This window comes from Tamandua tetradactyla, chromosome 1 (assembly GCF_023851605.1).
Source record: "Tamandua tetradactyla isolate mTamTet1 chromosome 1, mTamTet1.pri, whole genome shotgun sequence".
In the NCBI taxonomy this organism is placed as follows: Eukaryota; Metazoa; Chordata; class Mammalia; order Pilosa; family Myrmecophagidae; genus Tamandua; species Tamandua tetradactyla.
In genome coordinates this window covers 206,741,655-206,761,828 of record NC_135327.1, presented here as the reverse complement: position 1 = coordinate 206,761,828, position 20,174 = coordinate 206,741,655, and the positions used below count along the sequence as shown (strand labels likewise).

Here is a 20,174-nt window from a genome sequence, read left to right as displayed (position 1 = left end):
TACTAATGTTTCTAAGAAAGTAGACTATCGGAAGGGTATGGAATAGTGTATATACACACAAAAATTAGCAGCATAGTTAGCATCACATTTATTTCTTCAGACATCCCGTATTAAACCTGGACAGCAAAACAAAATGCAAGATAACTTTGATATTAAATTACACTAATAGATGAACAACTACTCAAAGCAGTATGTTTATAAAGGAAAATAAACTTACAAAGTATAATTATTACTCATGTCCATCCTATGTCATATTATAAAATGGTTGAGTAAATTTTCATGAACTTTTCCTTTTTCTGCATAATAATAAATAACCAAGATATAATATCATTATTGAATGATTGCTAAGCACTTTATGTATTAATTCATTTAATCCTTGGAACAACTCTCCAAAGCAGAAGCCATCATTGTCACCATTTAAAGGAGGGAAAACTGAGATATAGAGAAATTAAGCAATTTGCCCCATTTCTCACATTTAGTATATTTTAGAGCCAAATTTTGAATCTCTGGCTCCATATCCATACTCTCAAACCCCATTCTCTATTGCTTCTTGAAAACTTTTACATGTGTAAATATGTATTTGTATTACCCAGAATTTTTAAATTTTAATTAAATTAAATTTTCATTTAAAATTTTCCTGGTATTTTTATACAAAAATTATATGAAATATTAACATCAAAATAATCTTGAATTGTGTTTCCATCCTCAATTCATGAATTTTTGCCAGTGTTCTCTGTGCTAAATACCACCTAAAAGGATGCATGAAAAACTGAATGGTTTTTGTTTTTGGTAGTTATCCTGTTTACCATTCTCATTTGCATTCCAGAAGACATTATAATTCATTGCTTACTTTTACATTTAAAGACAGTGCCTCTCATTAACTTTGTTTTCCCTCATACAGCCCAAGATGTCCCAGCTTTTCCCACAGAGAGTCTTGTGTTTGACTCATTTGAATTCCTTCTTCTATAATTTTTGCTTTTTTGCTCAGTTGACTTAATTTGCTGCAGAAACTGAGATGAGCTTAATCATATGAATTTACCTGTGACCTTTTCTATGTCATGTGTCATAAAATGATGCACTGTCTTTACATAGTTGTCCAAAACATTAGTCTTCTCTCCTAGTAAAAAAACATAGGGTTTTCTTTTGTTCTTCATTTCTCTCCAATGTGTTTTCTTGAATATATTGCTTATAGGAGTACTTACAAATGATTCTCTTCCTCTTCCACATAACTTTGTCCTCTGTTTTACCCAGGATGTAGATTTTTTTTTTTCAATTTTATTTCTTCATAATGGATCTTGCTCTTGCTTCTCGCTATTATTTAAAATATGTATTTGATGACATCCTTAAATATCTGTGTGAATTTTGTTTTTATGCAGACATCTGGAACAGTTTAATTAGTGACATGGGGGTGGAGAAGCCTGAAGTTAATAACTGTGTTGAATTTTCTGTTGTTGATATGGGATTCTGAATTAAGGAGCTTCCACGTTACACAGAGCTAAGCACATTGAAGGCTGACTTAACATCACTATCATTATTTCTAGGCAAGAGGACTAGACTTGTCCCGGGTACGGACATGTGTAGTGGTAGCAGAAGAACGGCCTCGAATAGCACTCACACAGTCGTTTTCAAAGTTGTTTAAAGACCTGGGCCTCCATCCACGGGCCGTTAGCACCTCATTTGGCTGTAGAGTGAACCTGGCAATTTGCTTGCAGGTGAGTTTCACTGATATGAATAAGTGCTTGAGTCAAACGTAGCTTTTACTTTGTACACAATACAGACTTGAATTTTCTCTAGGTTGACTGATGCTTCTACCTTTCAAAGAATATCTTTTAATCAAATGCATGCGATTAGCATACACTTGTTTAATTTCTTTCTTAATTATAGTCTGCATTTGTCAGAAACCATAATCATAACTAGCATTCATAGCACTTATTCTGCCTGGAACATTTTAAACTTCACAACAACAGTGGCAGTTTGTCCAGATTTGTACTATCAGCCTTTAAAAGATTAGATATTAGATAAGTGTTTAATTTTAACTAGAAATCATGTCTTTGAAGTACTTAATCTGATGTTTATTTATAGACAATTTTTATATGGAGAATTGTATTACATTAAACAAGTTCAGGAATTTCCTCCTGTAATGACAATAAGAAATGACAGTTATTTACATTTCCTTGACTTAGGTATAAATAAAGCTGATCCCACAAAATAGGCTTGCATTAACTGTAGATAAAAAATACTTGTTTCCCTTCTTTTTTTTTTTTCATTAACCCACTTCTGACCCTCTTCATTATCTCCTCCCTTTTTTTGACCTCTTGCCATGAACTCCTCCAATCCCTGGCAAAGATCATAATGTCAGATGAAGACTGCCTAAAGGAAAGCCAAGAAGAAAGGCTTCCAACAAGCACTTTTTATATAGCTTTGTACAGAACTAGCCGTACCAGGACATTGCCTAGTTTGCTCCTTCAATACAGCAAAAGAATACAGACTTAATTCACAACAGTTGCCCCAATGTGCTAGAAAGGAGCATTAAAAAATCATTGACAAGATGGGCAATAGTGGCTCAGTGGCAGAGTTTTTGCCTGCCATGCTGGAGACCCAGGTTTGATTCCTGGTGCCTGCCCACGTGGAAAAAAAAAATCATCGACAAACGTCACCCCTGTCACCCTCCTTCCCTCCCCACCCACTGTCTTCAGTTCATGGTCCCCAAAGATGTTTGCTGAAGATAACCCTCATGGGTGTATATTAGAAAACTCACGATCTGGTTTTGTCTTCTCCAGTGTTTTAGGTGTTTGTGGCTTAGCCATTGAGCACGTTAGAGGAATTGGCTATCTCCTTCCCATGAGATTTGTCTAACAAGATCACGGAGAAACTTAGCTAGAAAAAGCTTTTTTGATCTTCATGTGGGTATTTCTAGCCTCTGTATTCCTTCTCTTTGAATTATTTCCATTTGAAAAAAGAGTTATAAATTACCAGATGTATCGCAGAGGTCATGGAAAACTTTACTATGATTTAAATTAATTCCTCTTCTAGGAGGTAATCCACAGAATTGAATTTATCTTGCTAAATTAGCTCTTTAAATATTGAAGTTTTCTTTCCCTTTTCAACTTCATCTGCTCTTCATAAATGTTTCTAAAAGCCTTTGATTCCGTTAGGGGAAATGGAAAATACAGAATAAATTCAGCAATAGGATGTTGTAACACTTCCCTTCTCCTGGAAAGTAACTGGAATTTCCCAGTTAAGAACAGATCAGGAATTCATGAGAGACAGGACCTTACAATAATGGTATTATTCTGCTTTTTTCCCCTCTCAAAACCATGCTTTGAAGTGCTATAGAATTTTTTTTAGTTGTTATTGCATATCGAAGGAAGAAGAGGATAGAATAAATTCCATATTAACATATTAAAATATTTAGCACTTGTCCACTTTCAAACAGTTATGAAGAAAGTTCTATAATACTTTATTAAATAAAATTGAAATTTTTGTAGATACAGAAAGCAGAGCACTTATATTTCTTTTTTAATTTACTTTTTCATTTATTTCAAATAACCTAGATCCAAAAATATTTTTAGATGGTTTTCAAGGCAGAGGTGTATTAAGTAGGAGAAGGTAAAATATACTAAGAATAAGTGAAAAGATTAAGGTAAAAGAAAAAGAAGGATGAAAAAAAAGTGGTGTGAAGCTAAGAATGAAATTAGCATACAGGTGTTTGCCATAAACCACCTGAGATATGAGCTTCATAAGGAAAGAGGTGTTTGGGGATTTCTTTTTAATGTTTTGTTCACTACTGGAACCTCAGCACCTAGAACAGTTCCTGGAACTTTGTAAATATTAAATAAATGTGTGGTATATGGATGATGAATAAATGGAATTCTATGTTCTTGATAGACTCTCCTTTTTATAGAAAATAATTTCATCAGGATGAGTATTAAATTAAAAATTAATATTGTCAGTCATTGGTCCTGGTAATATTTTACAACCTTGGAAGCACCTTTAAGCATTTTTATGCATTTTAAGTATTTTTTTCCTATTTGCTTGCTTTATTTTCTAGTCATTTTCAGCAGTTTGCCCTTTTCTGAATGGTTTCTGTTAGAAAATAGGTGGAAATGTCAGGGTGTCATGTAGTAGAGATGGGCAGTCACTGAGAATCAAACCTGGGTTTCTGGCATGGCAGGCGGGAACTCTGCCACTGAACCGCTGTTGCCCACCCTCATTATTTTTTTGACAAAGTTGTTTTCTCAGTCAGATTGTCTGTTATCCTTACTCTTTGATCCATCAGTTTGATGGTACATATTCTAATAGAGAATGAGCCTAGTAGAAACAAGGGAAGAGTTTTTATCTCTGAACACAGATACTGTTAGGTAACTAAGAGAAGAGCATTGTTCAAACAAGAAATGGAGTCCCATCCAAGCATGCCAGGACTCACAAAGTATGTTCTTTGAGACAGTGTTTTGTAGAGTCAGTGCTTATCACATTTGAAAAGATTCCACAGCCTCTAGGAAAGGCTATGTTACGCTGTTCACGAGGTTTTATTACTGTAGCACTTAGGTTTTCAGTGTTCTCATGTTCAGTGGGAGTAGCTCAGGGGGAGAGTCGTGCAGAGTTTTGCCAACACTGATTTGACATGGTACAAGCACTTTTCAAAACATATCTGATAGATGAAATTTAAAATTACATAGAGATAAAAAAAAAATTACACAGAGATAAGCTAGAGGTTCACTTTTTTACTTTGCAAAAATAATCCTCACGAGTGCTCTGGACCTTTCATGATCCAGCCTCAAGCATCTCTCCCTGCATCCCACCTCCACTTTGTGCAATTTTGTACTAAACTACTTTAGTACTTGGTACATATTCAGACCTTTACTCCCTAATACTTTGATCCATGCTGTTGTCTGCCTGAAATGGTCTTTTTTCCCTTCTCCACGTTTTTCCTTCAAGGCCCAGCATTCATTCTCTCTGCCCTGTGTAGCCATTTCTAATTCCTCCAGCTAGAAGTATTTTCCTGCCTCTGAATTCCTGTGGTGCTTCATTCCTCCCACTTTCTTTACACTTTCTATCTTATTTTATAATTGCATATATAAATGTCTTCTGTCCCCTCAACTGTGTAAGTAATTATGGTAGAGAGTGCAGTTTTATTTATGCATCTCCCTCATTGCCTAGCACAATCTCACACATTCACTCAGTCACTTTTTAAGTTGAATAAATTTCACAGATATATTGAAATTTAATTATTTTATGTTCTAACCTGTGCACTTAAATATGATTAATACTTCTTTGATCAGAAGTATTAATTCTTCTCAGAATTGATCAGAATTGACTCAGAATTGATCAGAGTCCTGTCTTCTGTGTAAAATAAGGTGCATGTCAGAATGGAATTTTCTCTGAAATGAACCAATGCTGTGAATTTCCATTCATTTGTACAAAAATCCATTTGTAAGTCTTCCTGGAAAATGTACAGCAAGGGATTATTGCTCTTAAAGCTTCTAACAGCATTTTCACCTCAAACTGGAAGTTCAGGTCCTGCACTTTAAGAAAAATGCACGTTCACACCCACATGCTTCATTAATAAATATAATAAAATTTTTATAATAATAAAAATCAATTCCAGATAGCATCCAGTTAGATCTTCCCACACTGCATTGTGGGTTTGAGTTTAATTATCTCATGTTAACATGGAAAAAACTGAGGCCCAGAAAACTTAGGTGAATTCTTCCTAATTCGCACAACAAGGAATTCACAAAACCAAAGCAGATTCAGGGGCTGACTGCAGGATGCGTCACATCTTGACCGTGAAGGTCATGTTTACACAAACAGCTGTCTAAAAAGAATTCATTCAATCACTGCATCAAGAAACTGAATACACTGTGGTATCTGAGCAGGGCAACATTGTAAAGAAACGTCTTATTTTGCAACTTTGCTAGGTAACCAATTGTCAGTTGTGTGTTGTGATTTATTATCCAGGTGAAATAACAGCTTTGTAAGCTCAGTATTTGCAAAATCAGACTGTTTACAGGCTGAATGGCATGTGTTCCATTTCTAACTGCTTCCTTTGCTTTTGCATCTGTTATCAGACTTACTATTTCAGTATGTTCAAAGGTCGGTACTATGTGTGTGCAGAAAGTTGCTAGTGGGAGCCATTGTTCAGTCCATTGTTGCCACATATATGAGGATTACACCAGGAATGAACTCAGTCGTGACACATACGTTAGTGTTACAAATAATTCTATGACACATGCTATTTTATGCTGTCACTTGAAATCCTGATTTCTTTTAATATGATATAATCATAAAAATAAACAAACTTAGAATCGAGAACTTCATAATTTCCGTGATGCTGTTATTTCAGCTATTATATCTTAGAAATTGAGTGATATTTTTTTTCCGTTTGTCATTTTGAGCAAGAATTGACAGCATATTAATCCTTTTGATGCTGTCCCTCTGAGTTCCTATGTCACAACTTTGTGGCCAAGGAATGGACTTGTTATGTAAAATGTGGATGGCTTTGATTTTGCATGAAATATTGGTATTTTTTAGACTCTTTTCAGAAGAAAAATTTAGAAATATGAGCCATTTGTTATACTCAGGAAAGACATTTCCCAGAATCTTTAGCTGTAAAAATAACATTAATTTAAAACAATTTCCATTTGTTGAATTTATGATAAAAGTGAACATTAGAAAGATCAAATTATGTCTTCTGTGTTTAATTAGCCTTAACATAAATTTCTCTTAGTACTATTAAAAAGGGTCACTTGTGTATTAACCTCTGTTGCAACTGATATAGCCTACAGCCACAATTACTCTTTTTAAAAATAAAAGCTTTTTGGTTGTATTAGGTTTAGAAATTTAATTCACTGTAATAGTAAAATTAGCATCTTCCTATATAGCAGAGGAAAGAAGGGAAAAGAATTGGGCCTTCTATTTTAAAAGAGGTCTCATTGTTTCTTTATTAGGAAAAAACTTTGAAGCCATCTTAAACAGAAACCTCAGTGTTGTGTAGAAAATAAGGATTAATTTATCTTAGGCAAGCTTCATTATAAATAGTTGTGTGGCGTTAAATCAATAGTAACATAGTCAACCTTAAATCTTGAAACTCATACAATGAAAGAGAAATACAACCATCCTCGTGATGAGATGTAGAGGCATTGATTGTTGAAAGAAAAAAGGAAGGCTCAGCGGGTGATATAAATCTCAAATAATTCTCAAAATAAAATTAATGGTTATAATAAAACTTTCATTAATTTGAACTCTCAATTCACTTTTCCCCCCTCTACACTCCTTTTAGATGAGAGAAGTAAAAATAAATAAGGTACTGTCAGGGATTTTGTGTGCTCTAGAAAACTAGTCACATTCAGACTTTTATATTCTCTCCTGCTGATATATTATTCCAGATTATCAGAATTAGTATTTGAGATCATGGAACCTATAGTCTCAGTTACAAATTGGCATGCTAATTTGTAAGCAACAAAAACCTCCTTTGGCATTTTAAATAAAAATAAATTTATTAAAATGTTATCAATAGCTCTCAGAATCACCAGGATGACTAGAATATCCATTTGGGGGCCATGCAGCCAGGAACAGTGGTCAAATTCATGCTGTAGAACCATTCTTATGAAGACTTGACCTCCATTGTTAAGTTCATACCACTGACATGGCTTGCACTGGATATTAGACCCACCAGTAACACCACCTCCCAGGGTCTTGATCTGATTGCAGACATTCCCATTGCCAAGAGAAAGAACTCACTTGCTTTTGTCATGTCATGAGTGGGTACAACCCATTGGCCAAAACTTGGTGACCTACCCACACCATAGCTTCAGAGAAGGCTGGGGATAAGAGCATCTGATATTTTCAGTTACTATAGAGGGATGCTAGCTCTGCATTATACCAAGATTCAAAACGTTTGGGGGCTTCCCCAAATATAGAAAGAGGGTTCTGATGCTTGGTGGCCAAAAAGAAATGAGAATTGGCTATTTCAGTCCATCATTTCAGTCCACACATGCCCTCCCCACCAAAGAAACATCATAGCATAGCTTGCCACTCTCATAATCAATAATACACTTACCCTCTGTCCAAAAGAGAAGCAGATTAAGTAATTGATAAAAAATAGTGGTAGCAGAACTAGCATTTAATCAGTTTATTTTCCTCTGAATGTTAAAATAGGCTTTGGTTATTTTAAATTGTTAAAATGCACATTCTAATTCAGCAACTCTGGGTGAAGCCTAAGAATCTGAAAAGTAAGCTAAAGTCTCAGCAGTTACTGCGGCCATTTCCAAGTCCATGATTTTCTCAGTGATGCCCATTCCTCCTCTAGTTCCATCATTATTCCATCTTGATATTCTGTAACCTGTGGACTAAATTGTGAAATTCACTATCACCAGCACACTCTGTGTAAAATTGTGGAGTGAAAAGAGGAGAAACATTGAATCATTCATTTATACAATTATTTTCTGAATATCTAATTTTCTGAGTACATTATTTCCTGAATATCTAATAGGTGCTAGGTACTGGAGGTATGTCTTTTCATCTCTGTATTCTGAAACTTGGGAAATCATCACCACATGAGTTTAGGATGCCAGTAGAGTATGATGAGATGTCCAACTGATGTAATTTTGAAAGTTTCACAATCAGATTTTCACATTGGTTTTGGTTCTCTTGCCCTTGTCACAATGAGAAATAGTCATGGAAAGTCTTAATTTTTAGCCTATGCCTTGAACCAAGACTATAGGAATCTGAGTACCTCATTTATTATTTAAGTTTTGCAGCACAAGCAGAAATACCCACTTTACTTTACAGTCTGCATGCTGTCATTACTGTTCTGTGGTAAAATTGTTGCCTGAATGATTGCCTTCAATGGACCCTTTGGTCTGTAAGAGGTCAGCTAACTTTTTCTTAAAGGTCCAAATAGTAAATATTTTAGACTTTTAGTCCATATGGTCTCTTTCACAACTTCTCAACTTTACTTTTATAGCTCCAAACAGAAATAGACAATACGTGAATGAATGGTATGACTACATTCCAGTAAAAATTTATAAAAGCAGGTGGCCATAGTTTCCTGATACCTTCAAAGTGGTTTGATTAACCAGTTTGCCAGTATGTGGCATAGACTGCCAGAATCCAATCCAGTAAATAAGCGTGTTTTCTCTGCCTTTGCCCCCTACCAAACCAAATAATCAATCTCAGATTTTCCCTATTTTCTTGACAGTTTTTTCTTGCACTCACTCCTGATATCAATTTCTAAATCAATCAAGGTACTTAATAGCAACCTCAAGAATCAGCAGTTTGATTTTAGGGAAAAAAAAATTTATTTAGAGGGATATTGGACTTCCATTTTTTATTAGGATGTGAAAAGTCACGAGAGACCACAGTTCCAACCCTAACAGTAAGAATAAACTGGTTAATGTATAAAATTATAGATTTTAAGACCTATCAGAGAACTGAAGATCCACAGAAACCTCAATAAACTAAATTCTTCCTAAAAGAGAAGCAACCCATATTGGTTTCATTCCTGGCAGAGAAGCAGGGGAAACAGAGGAAGAATGTGCCAGAGAGAGAGAAGTAAAGAAAAGTCAATCAAACTTTAAGAAAGAAACTAAAGCCATGTAACAGATACATAGTTTGGTAATTTGAGAATCCCAAGGAACCCCAGCCACAGCAGCCTATATCCATCCAACCCATGCTTCCCATGGGATATCACGTGCTGCAGGAGAAGAATAATATGCCAGAGGTTGGAAACCAGGCAGAAGGGCTGAGTGAGCTCCATCTCCAAGTGTGCAGGACCTTCCCCAAATACAAGGCAGCAGCTTTTGGAAGGCTGGGAGCAGAGCAGGAAGGCTGAGATACCCTAGACCTTGAGTGAAGGCAAAGCTACATGCATCCAAAGTCTGAGGATGGGACCAAGGGTGTAGGCAAAAATTCCTCTGAGGAGCTCTGGGCCTTCAGGGCATGCTGAAGAACTAAGCTGAGGGCTGAAAGAAAAACAGGAAGGCTGTGAGTACTCTCCCTAAGGAAGTCCCAAATTACCAGGTACATTAAAGTTGTACTCCAGTGAGTGAGAATAAGACAGAAGAACTGAACAAAATCTCTCCAAGGCCCTCTGGGCCCTCCTTCACTAAGTACAATATAATTGCCTTACAGAGGCTTGGGGTAAGGCCACAGAGTGGAGAATGCTGGGCTGAGACAGGAGAAAAGAGAACTCCCCAGTCACCCAAAAAGCAGGCAACCAAGCCATGAAGCAGAGGGAGAGCTCCCAGAATTAGAAAGCTGGTCTCTGAAATCTAGAGATCCAGAGTCTTATTGCTCAGATCTGAATGTGGATCCTGTCCACAAAGCATGTGAAGACAACATCCACTCGAGTATTATAGCTGCAACGAAGCTCAAATCAAGCCCACTACAGAATAGTTGCTTAGACCCCCAACTCTACCAGTCTGCCACAAGAAAGGGAGTCACTGGGGGTAATTGTTAACTATACTTCAGTCTCTACTATTCTTTTAAATGCAATGTTTGCTCCACAATGAAAAATTGAAAGACATGAAAAGAAGCAAGAAAATATGTCACCTGGCAATGAGAAGTCAATAGAAACAATCCTATAATAGACATGTTGTAATAATCAAACATATGCTTTAAAATAGCTATGATCGATATGTAAATAATCTAGTTGAAAAGGTGGACAACATGCAAAAAGATACAGAGGCTATCAACAGAGATAGAAACCAGAGAAAAGAGAATCAAATGAAAATGCTAGAAATGAAAACTGCAGTATTAGATATAAAGACTTCCTTTCATGGCTTAATAGACGGGATATAGCAGAGGAAAGCGTCCATGAGTGAACTTGCATTCAGATTAAAAAATTATCAAAACTGAAACAGATGATATATGGGAATCCTGTATTTGATGCGTGATGTTCTATAAACCCACAAGCTCGCTAATAAAAAAAAAAAACTAATTAAAAAAAAAGAAGAAAATTGAAAATAAAGTTGACTGTGTCTGAGATACGATGACCTAACATACATGTGACAGGCATCCCAGCAAAAGGGGAAGAGAAAATGGGGCAGAAGGACAACTGGAAGGCATAATAGCCAAAATTGATAAAAGAAATCAATCTAATGATTCAAGAATCTAAATGAACTCCAGGCAGGATAAATAAAAAGAAAACCTCACCTAGACACATCATCATTATAACATTGAAAGCCAAAGATAAAGGAACAGTCTTAAAGCCACAGAAAAATACATAATACAAAGGGGAATAACAATACAAAGGACACTGAGCTATCATCAAAAATTACGGAAACCAGAAAACAGTGGAAAGGTATTTTTAAAGTGCTAAAAGAATTGTTTATGCAGTGAAAATATCCTTCAGAAAGGAAAGTGAAAACAGACATTTTTAGACAGAATGAAGCTGAAAATTTGCCATTAACAGATGTACACTATAGGAAATGCTAAAATCTTCCTCAGAACAAAAAGGATTAATAGCAAAATGAAGCCCAAATCTGTAGGAAGAAAGGAAGAATACTAGAGGGGACAAACATAAGAAAAGTTTTTTTTAATTTGTCAGTATTATATACATAAATATTCTTAAATTTTTTAAGATTACTAACTGTTCTAAGCAAAATAATAATAATTACACTATTTATATTATATATAGAAGTAACATGAGACTACAGCTCAAAGAGCAGGAGGGGAGATTCATGGAAATATAGTGTTGTAAGATTCTTACATTGTTCATAAAGTATAATACTCTGTGAAGATGGGCTGTGACAAATGGTACAGATTTTATTGTACAGCAGCCACTGAAAACACAAAGGAGGTGAGTAAAGAAGGTAAGAATATATGCTCTTTCAATATTTCAAAGTATATGGAACAAAATCTGACTGAAAAGAAATGTGAAAGAGTCCAAAATTATAACTGGAGATTTTAACCTCTCTCTCTCTCTCAGTAATTGAGGAAGTGAATAGGAAAGAATCAGTAAGCATATGGATTTGAACAACACTACAACCTAACTTGATTTAATTAACATTTAAAGAAGGCTGTACTCAACTATATATGAAACATTCCTCAAGAAAGACCTATGTTGGACCTAAAATAATTTTCAATGAGTATTAAATGTCTGTACTCATACAGAGTATGTTCTCTAATAATAATGGAATTAACTTAGAAATCACTAACACTAAGCTATCCAGGAAATCTCCAGATATTTGGAAATCAAACAGTATACTTTTAATAAACCATGGATAAAAGAAAAAAAATCACAGGGAAAGAGCGTATATTCTTACTTTCTATGCCAGAAAAGAAAAATCATTATGTGACATTTTATGACTCTGATCTCGGAGGTGTCCTCTGCCTCCTAAGCAGACTCATAAGGTTGGGTATTCTCCTGTCATCGGAATTGATCTGTGTTGGATGGCAAACGAAATAACAGATGTACACTCCACCCAATAAAAATGTATTCCCTAAGCCAGCAATTCTCAAACTACTGGTCACAGGAACTTGACCACTTTTTATTGGAGACTAGAACCATATTTACTGTATTAGAAATTAAAGCGGTATTTTTAAAATATTAATAATTTAAAATCATTATGTAGTAACGTAAGTAGCATGTTCTATGAAAAATAACTGTTTTCCAAAGCACAAAAAGAAATGAGTAGCATGATTTTATATTTTTGCAAATCTTTTAAATGCTCGACTTAGTAAAAGAGAGTTAGATTTTCAGGTGTGCTACTGCATTCAATCTGTTGTTGTATGTTGTTTGGACTAAAGTACAGGAAAAAAATTGGCGTTACACAAGATGTGTAGTTAGAAAAGAAAAGAGTGTTTTAATAGTCTTTTTAGATCATTGGGGATATTTTTCTTTGATACCACACCGAAACTCAAACAAGTGATAACTTCTTAAAGGATAGTTGTGCTAAGTTTCATTAAAATCCATCAGTCTTTATTGCACTTAGGATGGAACTTTCACTCATGCAAAATTTTATATTATTATACTTGATCATTTGGGAAATATAGGTCATTGAGCAATGAAGGTTTTTCAAATATTCATACATTTCATTATATAACATTAAAAAATCACATACCACCACTAATCTCATCAGAAAAGTCTTTTAAGTGTTGGGTAGTTGACAAGCACACAGCAATAGATAAAAGTTTTCGGAACTATTTTTCCCTAGAAAGCTCAAATTTTAACATTGGCAGCTATTTGTTGCCAATGTTAAAATTTGAGCTTTCAAGGGAAAAATAGCTGAGATCTTTTCCTTGTAGTAACAGGTTCATTTCTTTCATTTTGGAGAAAATATTCCCCAAGTACCCAAGTCTGAACATCCATAGTTTGTGCCAGTCATTTTTTCAAGCAAAAATGGAATTTCATTAAAAAAAAAACAAGATCAGCCTACAACTCAATTGTATGGGTACTTTTCCTGGCGACAAATGTCCTCTTCCTGTTCGCAGCCGAAGTGTTTTATTTGTGTTTCCCACTTCATTACACAGACTATTAAAAATATGTCTAGAGTCAGATTTAATAAAATGTAAGACTTTTTATCTCTTCCTCTGATTTCCTCATCCAAGGTATTTGTAAGGGTGGCTTTTCTGGTTTCACTATGATTGCATGGCAGTGAGGAATTCAACACTAGCACAGTTTGTTCCTCCTGTCTTGAATCATGCGAAGGTATCTGCATTTTTGCCACCATTGCTTTTGCACTGTCGATGCAAACATCAACACAGTGGAAATGACAGACATTTTAGAATTATTATGAAAATTGTCTTGATTGAGTTAATTTGCTGAATGGGATCAGGAACTCCAGAGATCTATGGACCATTCTTTGAAGACTACTACTTTAAACTTTATAAACTACAATTTATAAAGACAGGAAAGGAGCTCTTAAGAAAAGTATAAATCGAAGAACTATTAAGGTTTTCTCTTTACCCCGTAGGTAATTAGAACATTAAACCAACATATCTGCACACCTACACGCTATGCTTTCTTCAGATTAATCCAAAGTTTTAATTTACTCTAGCTTCCAAAATAAATGTGTACCAAAAAAGAGTGTGGGATGTCAAGTGAATAAGGATATCAGCGTAACAAAACCAAATAACCAATAAGATTTAGAGGTTCACACACATGCATGTTATCTAGGAGAACTCGAGCCCCCTAAACCTACCTCATAGCAAATCCCTACCAACTGTTAAGCTTTTGCTTAAATGAAGCAAATGTGTGGATGATGGACTGAAATAACCTTATGCATGGTAAGAATGCCTCTGGTTTTAGGTCATTACTAGCATTATAAGTGATAGATTTCATAGTCTTGCTGAATCTGCAGTTGGTTCTTCAAGATGAATTCATTAAATTTCATGATTTCTAACCATGGTTATAAGTGAAAAGATGGAGTAGAAGTTATGACAATACCAGTATAAAGTTAAACATTTAAACTATTACTAAAATAAATTAATTTCCTATCACCTACAACACCAAATCAGAAGCCCAAGTTGCCCTTCGTGATCTTATCCAAAGTTATACTCTTCAAGCCTTGTGACTTCCTTGCAGAGCATCCCTTGCAACCAGCCATGCTCACCACTCACTGTTCCCACATAGCTCATCCTGCCTTTCCGTCCTTCTGTTTGTCTCCTTGTCTGCAGTGTTACCTCATCTATGCAGTACTCCCCAAATTCCTCCCTCTCCTTGTGTTCTCCCCAATCGTAGCTCATACCAAATTATGTCACTTCTCATTATCTCTTTTAAAATGTTCTATGGTCTGTCCTTTCCACGATCACGTGTGTTCTGGAAGTCTTTTTCATGCTTATGTCGTTAATTTCTGCCACAAGCTCTTGCATGTGGTAGGTACTACATAAATGTTGACATAAGCACTAAAGAAGCTGATGAATTAGTGTATGTTAATAATACCACGTTATAAACAGTGCACCAGGTAGAAGAAATAAGTATCCTAAAGGAAATTCACCTTCCATTCCAGAGAGCTTCTTATCGCTCTGACCTCTTTAATGAAATTTCAGTAGTGTAGCTTCTTTTCATAGCAAAATGCTGATAGCATTTTACATCTGGTCGGAAAGTGTCATCTCATTCAAACCACCAAGATCAGTGGGCTAGTGTGTGGCAGTCAGTCATGTACCTTAATAAATGCTTGTTGAGTAGCCACACTGCCACATCCCGGTCCTGGCCTCTGGGGGAATAGTGGAATGGTAAGCAGAGGCAGACGTGGTGCTGCCCCAGTGCCTCTTGCACACTAGCAGGTGAGGCAGGCGATAATCAGAAATTTAAAAATTACACAAAGGAAAGCGTTCACCCATGTTAAATGTTCTGAGCATTAGTAATAGAGGTTTTTGACCTATTCAAGACTTCTCTAAGAAAAGGTTGATTTGTGCTGAGTTCTGAAAGATGATTTAGAGGTAATAAGATACAAAGGAGGGATGGGCATTCCAATTAGGGGAACTGCAAGAATAAAGAACCTGTGACAGAGGAAACACTATGATTTAAAAAGACTGAAAGAAGTCCATTGTGTCTAGAACCCAAGTGGGTGGGGGGAGCATAGGAGGGGTCCAGGAAGTGGGAAGCAAGTGGGGGCTCAAAGGCAAAGGGTTCTATTAAGGCATATTGTCCTTTTTTCTAAGAGTAATCAGAAATCATTATAAGGCTTGTGGCAGGGGTGTGTCATAATCAGTTACTCATTTTGGAAAGATCATGTTAAATGCATGCCAAGGCTCTTTTAAGCCAGTACCATTTCTATAACGCCCACGTTTTTTTCATGTGAATAAAAATTATTTTGGAAATTGGGGTACAAAGGAGTAGTCACCTTTGTGGCATTTTCTCTTATAATTTGAAGAGTGTGGTTTCTATTAAGACATATTTTGCAAGCTGTTTTTTTGACACCGCATATATCTAGCATAGTACGTATACCAAATACCAGTATTATGATTTGTTTATTTCATACATTCCTATTAGAAATTTTTTAACTCTAACCATAAGGAGCTATGTGCTAACACTAAATGGTGCTAATATTCTGGCATGTGATTTACTGAATAATAAAATAATTAGGCTTATTAAGTATTAAAATAAATTCTTATTTATATAAAATAAATTAATGAAATAATATTAATATATTTAATGTTAAATTCTTTTTAAAATTAAATAACTTGGTTTATTAAGTGTCAAATTCTGTTAGGTTTTCTCTTGACATTTAGGATATGAGTCCATATATCTTCATCTGAGGCTTAAATATAACTTATTTGCTCAGTAAACACTTCATACCTATGTCCCAGGAACACTTTTTATGCCAATAAGAAAAATGATATTTATTATAAATATGTATAATATATGGTATAATATATGTGTAGCATAGTAATTGTAAAATTGAATTTTAAAGTGAAATCTCTTTTCTCTTTAACTTATGATTTTAAAAATGCCTTATCTTCATTTCTGAATAAGCTTTAGTTGATGTGAGTAACAGTTTCCCTGGTCCTTTTTGCAAGTATTTAATGATTTTTAAATACTTGGGGGTATTTAACATGCATTAGAGAGTCTTTTTTCTCAAAGAAAGTCTGGGGTGACTTTTTAGCAAAGGGAAGTTTGTTTGTTTTTTAAGTAGTTACTCCTTATAATGTATTTAAAAGTTTAGATTTTATACATTAGCTTTTTTTTTCAAATTTGGAAACATGTATATTTTAACTTTTTTTCTCCCTCTTCGTTTCTTCTTTTTTTATTAATTCAATAGACCTACTTTGTTCCAGATACTTTGTATGTATCTTTCATGCATATCACAAGATAAAATATTAGCTTCCAGTCATAAATCTTTTTTTTTTCTGAGATACTACCTTGAGCTGTTCAAAATTTGTAAAGTAAAATAATTTAGAGAAAACAGTGACATTTTTTTTCCAGTTAATGTTTAGATATCAAGGGATCATGAAGAAAGGAAATTATATCAGTTTATTTAGCTTGAATTTATCCACTAAAATTCCTGTGCACCTTTAAAGTGCATACACCTTTATCCCTGTCCTCTTCTTCTTTCATGTTCTGTCTCTTTTTTTTTAAAGGTAAAAGCTATAACAGTAGACATAATTACCATGGTGAAGTAGTAATAGAAAGAAGAATGGGATCATAATTTTAAAGACCTTGAACCTTGGTTTTTCTTTTCTTTTCTTTTCTTTTTTTTTTTTTGTAGACTCAGCTTCATTTTAACTCTGGCTTTCAGTCCAACTTTGCTTATAAATAAATTGCAGCCCAAAGAAGCCTGTTACAAATTCCTTTTTTGTTGCCATTGTTATTATTGGAGTCTGCCTAAATAATTGCGGTGGTGGGAAATATGGATTGGCAATAGGCCATCCATAGACCACAGCTCACAAAGAATGATTGGGCATCAATCCAGATACCTGTGGAATAACTTCTACCTCTTCGACTTTTCTGCAATATTTGGAGAAGTGGCCTAGGCAAAATGTATTGCAGCCAAGGTGAAGTGTCTGTTTGTGGGTATCACTGTCTAGGAGTAGACACTGTGATCATTGCCTTTGGAAGCTCACCAGAGGGGAAATTACCCACTAGGCTGTTGAACCAGACTATATAGGAGCCCAGTGTTTGGTTCCTTTATGCTTCAGACTTACTTATACCTTTTTTCTTTTACCTCTTCAACTAATCTTTTGGATTACTAGGGCCAGATATACTTATTTTATATGTAGACACTTCCAGGCTCTACTTCTTGTTTGAGAAGAAATTTGGAACTCTTTCAGTGAAGGAACATTTAACAGATTTGGGCAATAAAATTCATATTCTTTGCTTCCCACAGTAAAAGAAAAACTGAAAAGCAGCACCATAAAATCACACTATACAATAATACCCCTGACCTTATGTATTGAAAAATCACTCAGTCCTTTGTGTTCACCTACAGTGGGACATCTTTTACTCTCTCTTCTGCTGCTCTGTGAATATGTTGACATCTTTTAAAAATTTTTTTTAGCCTTTAGTGGTACAGTGATTAATTTTAACAATTTCCATATTTGATGTTGTTTTTGATCTTGTTTTTCATTTTGTTTCCTGCTTTTTGCATTCTCCTCCCTACCCCTCTCTCTTTTTCATTCCATTTTTAATTGTTGGGTTGTTTTGTTTATGTGTCTGTATGTGTGTATGTGTGTGTTTATTTTTGGTTTCTGTCGATCTGCTATTCTCTCCTTTCTTCTTGTTCCCGACCTCTTGCTGCTATAGCCTCACAGGCTGTGGAAGCTGGCCGAGCAGGTAGGGGATTTTCCTGTTCACTCCATACAGTGCCGACCTACCTACTGTCCTATCAGCTTCTAGCAGTGGGACAGACTAGAAGTTGAGTGCAGAGATTGATTGTGAGGGGTTTATAGACCCTGCGATGCAAGAGTACAGATGGCCCAGGGTGATACGATTTTCTCTGATCGCTTCAACCATTTCATACTCATGACAAATGTTTTACCTCCAAGGTCCATAACCCATGGTTTGTTTTGCCATGTTGGGTTCATCTCTGTATTACTTCATTTTCCATTTTTAGTGACCTGTTTTATGATTTGTTGGTTTATTTTTTTAATTGGCCTTCTATGACTGTGTTTTGGGTTACCCAAAACATCAAACCACTTCTCCACTCAGTGCTAGTCTGTAACACAGCTTTACTGAATTGTCATGGAGTTAGAAAGATTGTTCTTTGTATGGTATTATCATTGTAAGCTTCCACCTAGAGGCTAATTTGCATGTGCTGTTCTTTTTCTCCCGCTGGGTGGTGGGATACTAATGATCAGGATTCTTGGAATAGTACAGTATGTTTTAAATGACTTTGTCTTTATTTTAATTATTTTCATATATTTAAACATTCCTTTGGCACAAGATTAGGGTTCTCTCCTGAAAACTTTTACAAATAAATTCTGAAGGGCTTCCTTATTTTTTAGTAAGCCTGTTTTAAGTTCCATTTTTTTCCACCCAAGGTATCGTATTGCCTTCCTAAGAAACTGATGTAAAATTTTTATTTGTTGTGTAAATTTAATGACATTGCTCTTATATGGACAGAGATCCTGGTCAAAAGTCAACCCAGCATATTTTTTGAAGGGATGTGTAGTGTCCAGATAAGGTTTCTGGACCCTTGGGATAAATAGTCAAATAGCTCAAGACCACAAATTCCTGCACAGCTGGCTGGGAATAAACGTACAACCTCCCTTACCTAAGTCACTGATAGAAACAATCTCCTAAGGCTATGAGGAAAACTAAGGTACAATAGAACTAAAAGGAACAAAGTGATTATCTTTTATCTCTTCCTCCTTAATCTGTCAGTTCATGTCATATATTCTGCTTCAGTCTTGGGCTCTATATAGACCTTTTTGGATGCATGTAGTAAAAATTTCTCAGCAAATGATGCGTCATATCCTTGACAAACTGCTTCTACCAGCCAACCATTTTCTCAACAATTTCAGCCTTCTTTTATTTGGCAAAATGTGTGGCATGTCTCTCTTATTTCTTATTTTGGTATATGTGACTGATAGTCAAGCTGTGTAAGAGTCCAATAATAAAATATTCCTTTCTGAAATTTATATTATCAAACTGAAAGTTTACAGGTATCTTAGAGTGGTATGGTCTTAGTGATTTGAAAAGAGTTCTTTTAAGTTTAAGATTTTACCCAAGAAAATACATAATAGCTAGTAGAAAGCATAAGAACCAAATTCATTTCCATTCTAATTTAAATTAACCGCGGTATGTCATTGCTTACAGGGGACCTCTGGACCAGATCCAACCACTGTGTATGTTGATATGAGAGCCCTGAGACATGACAGGTATGATTAGCTTGTGATTTTTATTCTTTTTAGTGTTTTTAGTTCCCCAGCATCCAAGCATCCATCTAGAAAAAAGTAGCAGCAATGTTTATCTGGTCAATTATGAATAAAAGTATGAATAAAATGGTAGGTTGGGCAAGTTGGAGTTTCTTTCTCTGTGAGCAAAATGCTAGAACTTGAATATTTCTCTACATTCGGATCTGTGCAATTAACAGGCCCATCGGGCAAAAAACTTTGCTTTGAGTTACAAATGAAAACTGTTGAACTACAGCCAAAGTGTGAGTTGCTTCATTTAATAACCTCACTACAAGGTAGGCTCTTGGTCCTTTCCTTGGCTATTTTAGTCAGGTACCATTTGCATCTCATAAAATATCAACATTCTGACCACATTTCTTTATATGAATTGA

At 35.3% G+C, this 20,174-nt stretch overlaps 1 protein-coding gene across 5 annotated transcripts in view; it reads left to right on the top strand.

The window, feature by feature from the left end:
• DIP2C (disco interacting protein 2 homolog C) overlaps positions 1-20,174 on the top strand; it is a 500,644-nt gene that overhangs the window by 439,719 nt on the left and 40,751 nt on the right. For 3 of the 5 annotated variants that reach the window (XM_077151686.1, XM_077151684.1, XM_077151688.1), the window contains 3 exons: positions 1,542-1,712; positions 18,191-18,220; positions 19,706-19,767. In XM_077151686.1, coding sequence (XP_077007801.1) covers positions 1,542-1,712; positions 18,191-18,220; positions 19,706-19,767 — 263 coding nt within the window. The remainder of the gene's footprint in view (positions 1-1,541; positions 1,713-18,190; positions 18,221-19,705; positions 19,768-20,174) is intronic. The other 2 variants (XM_077151685.1, XM_077151687.1) reach the window with 1 other exon arrangement.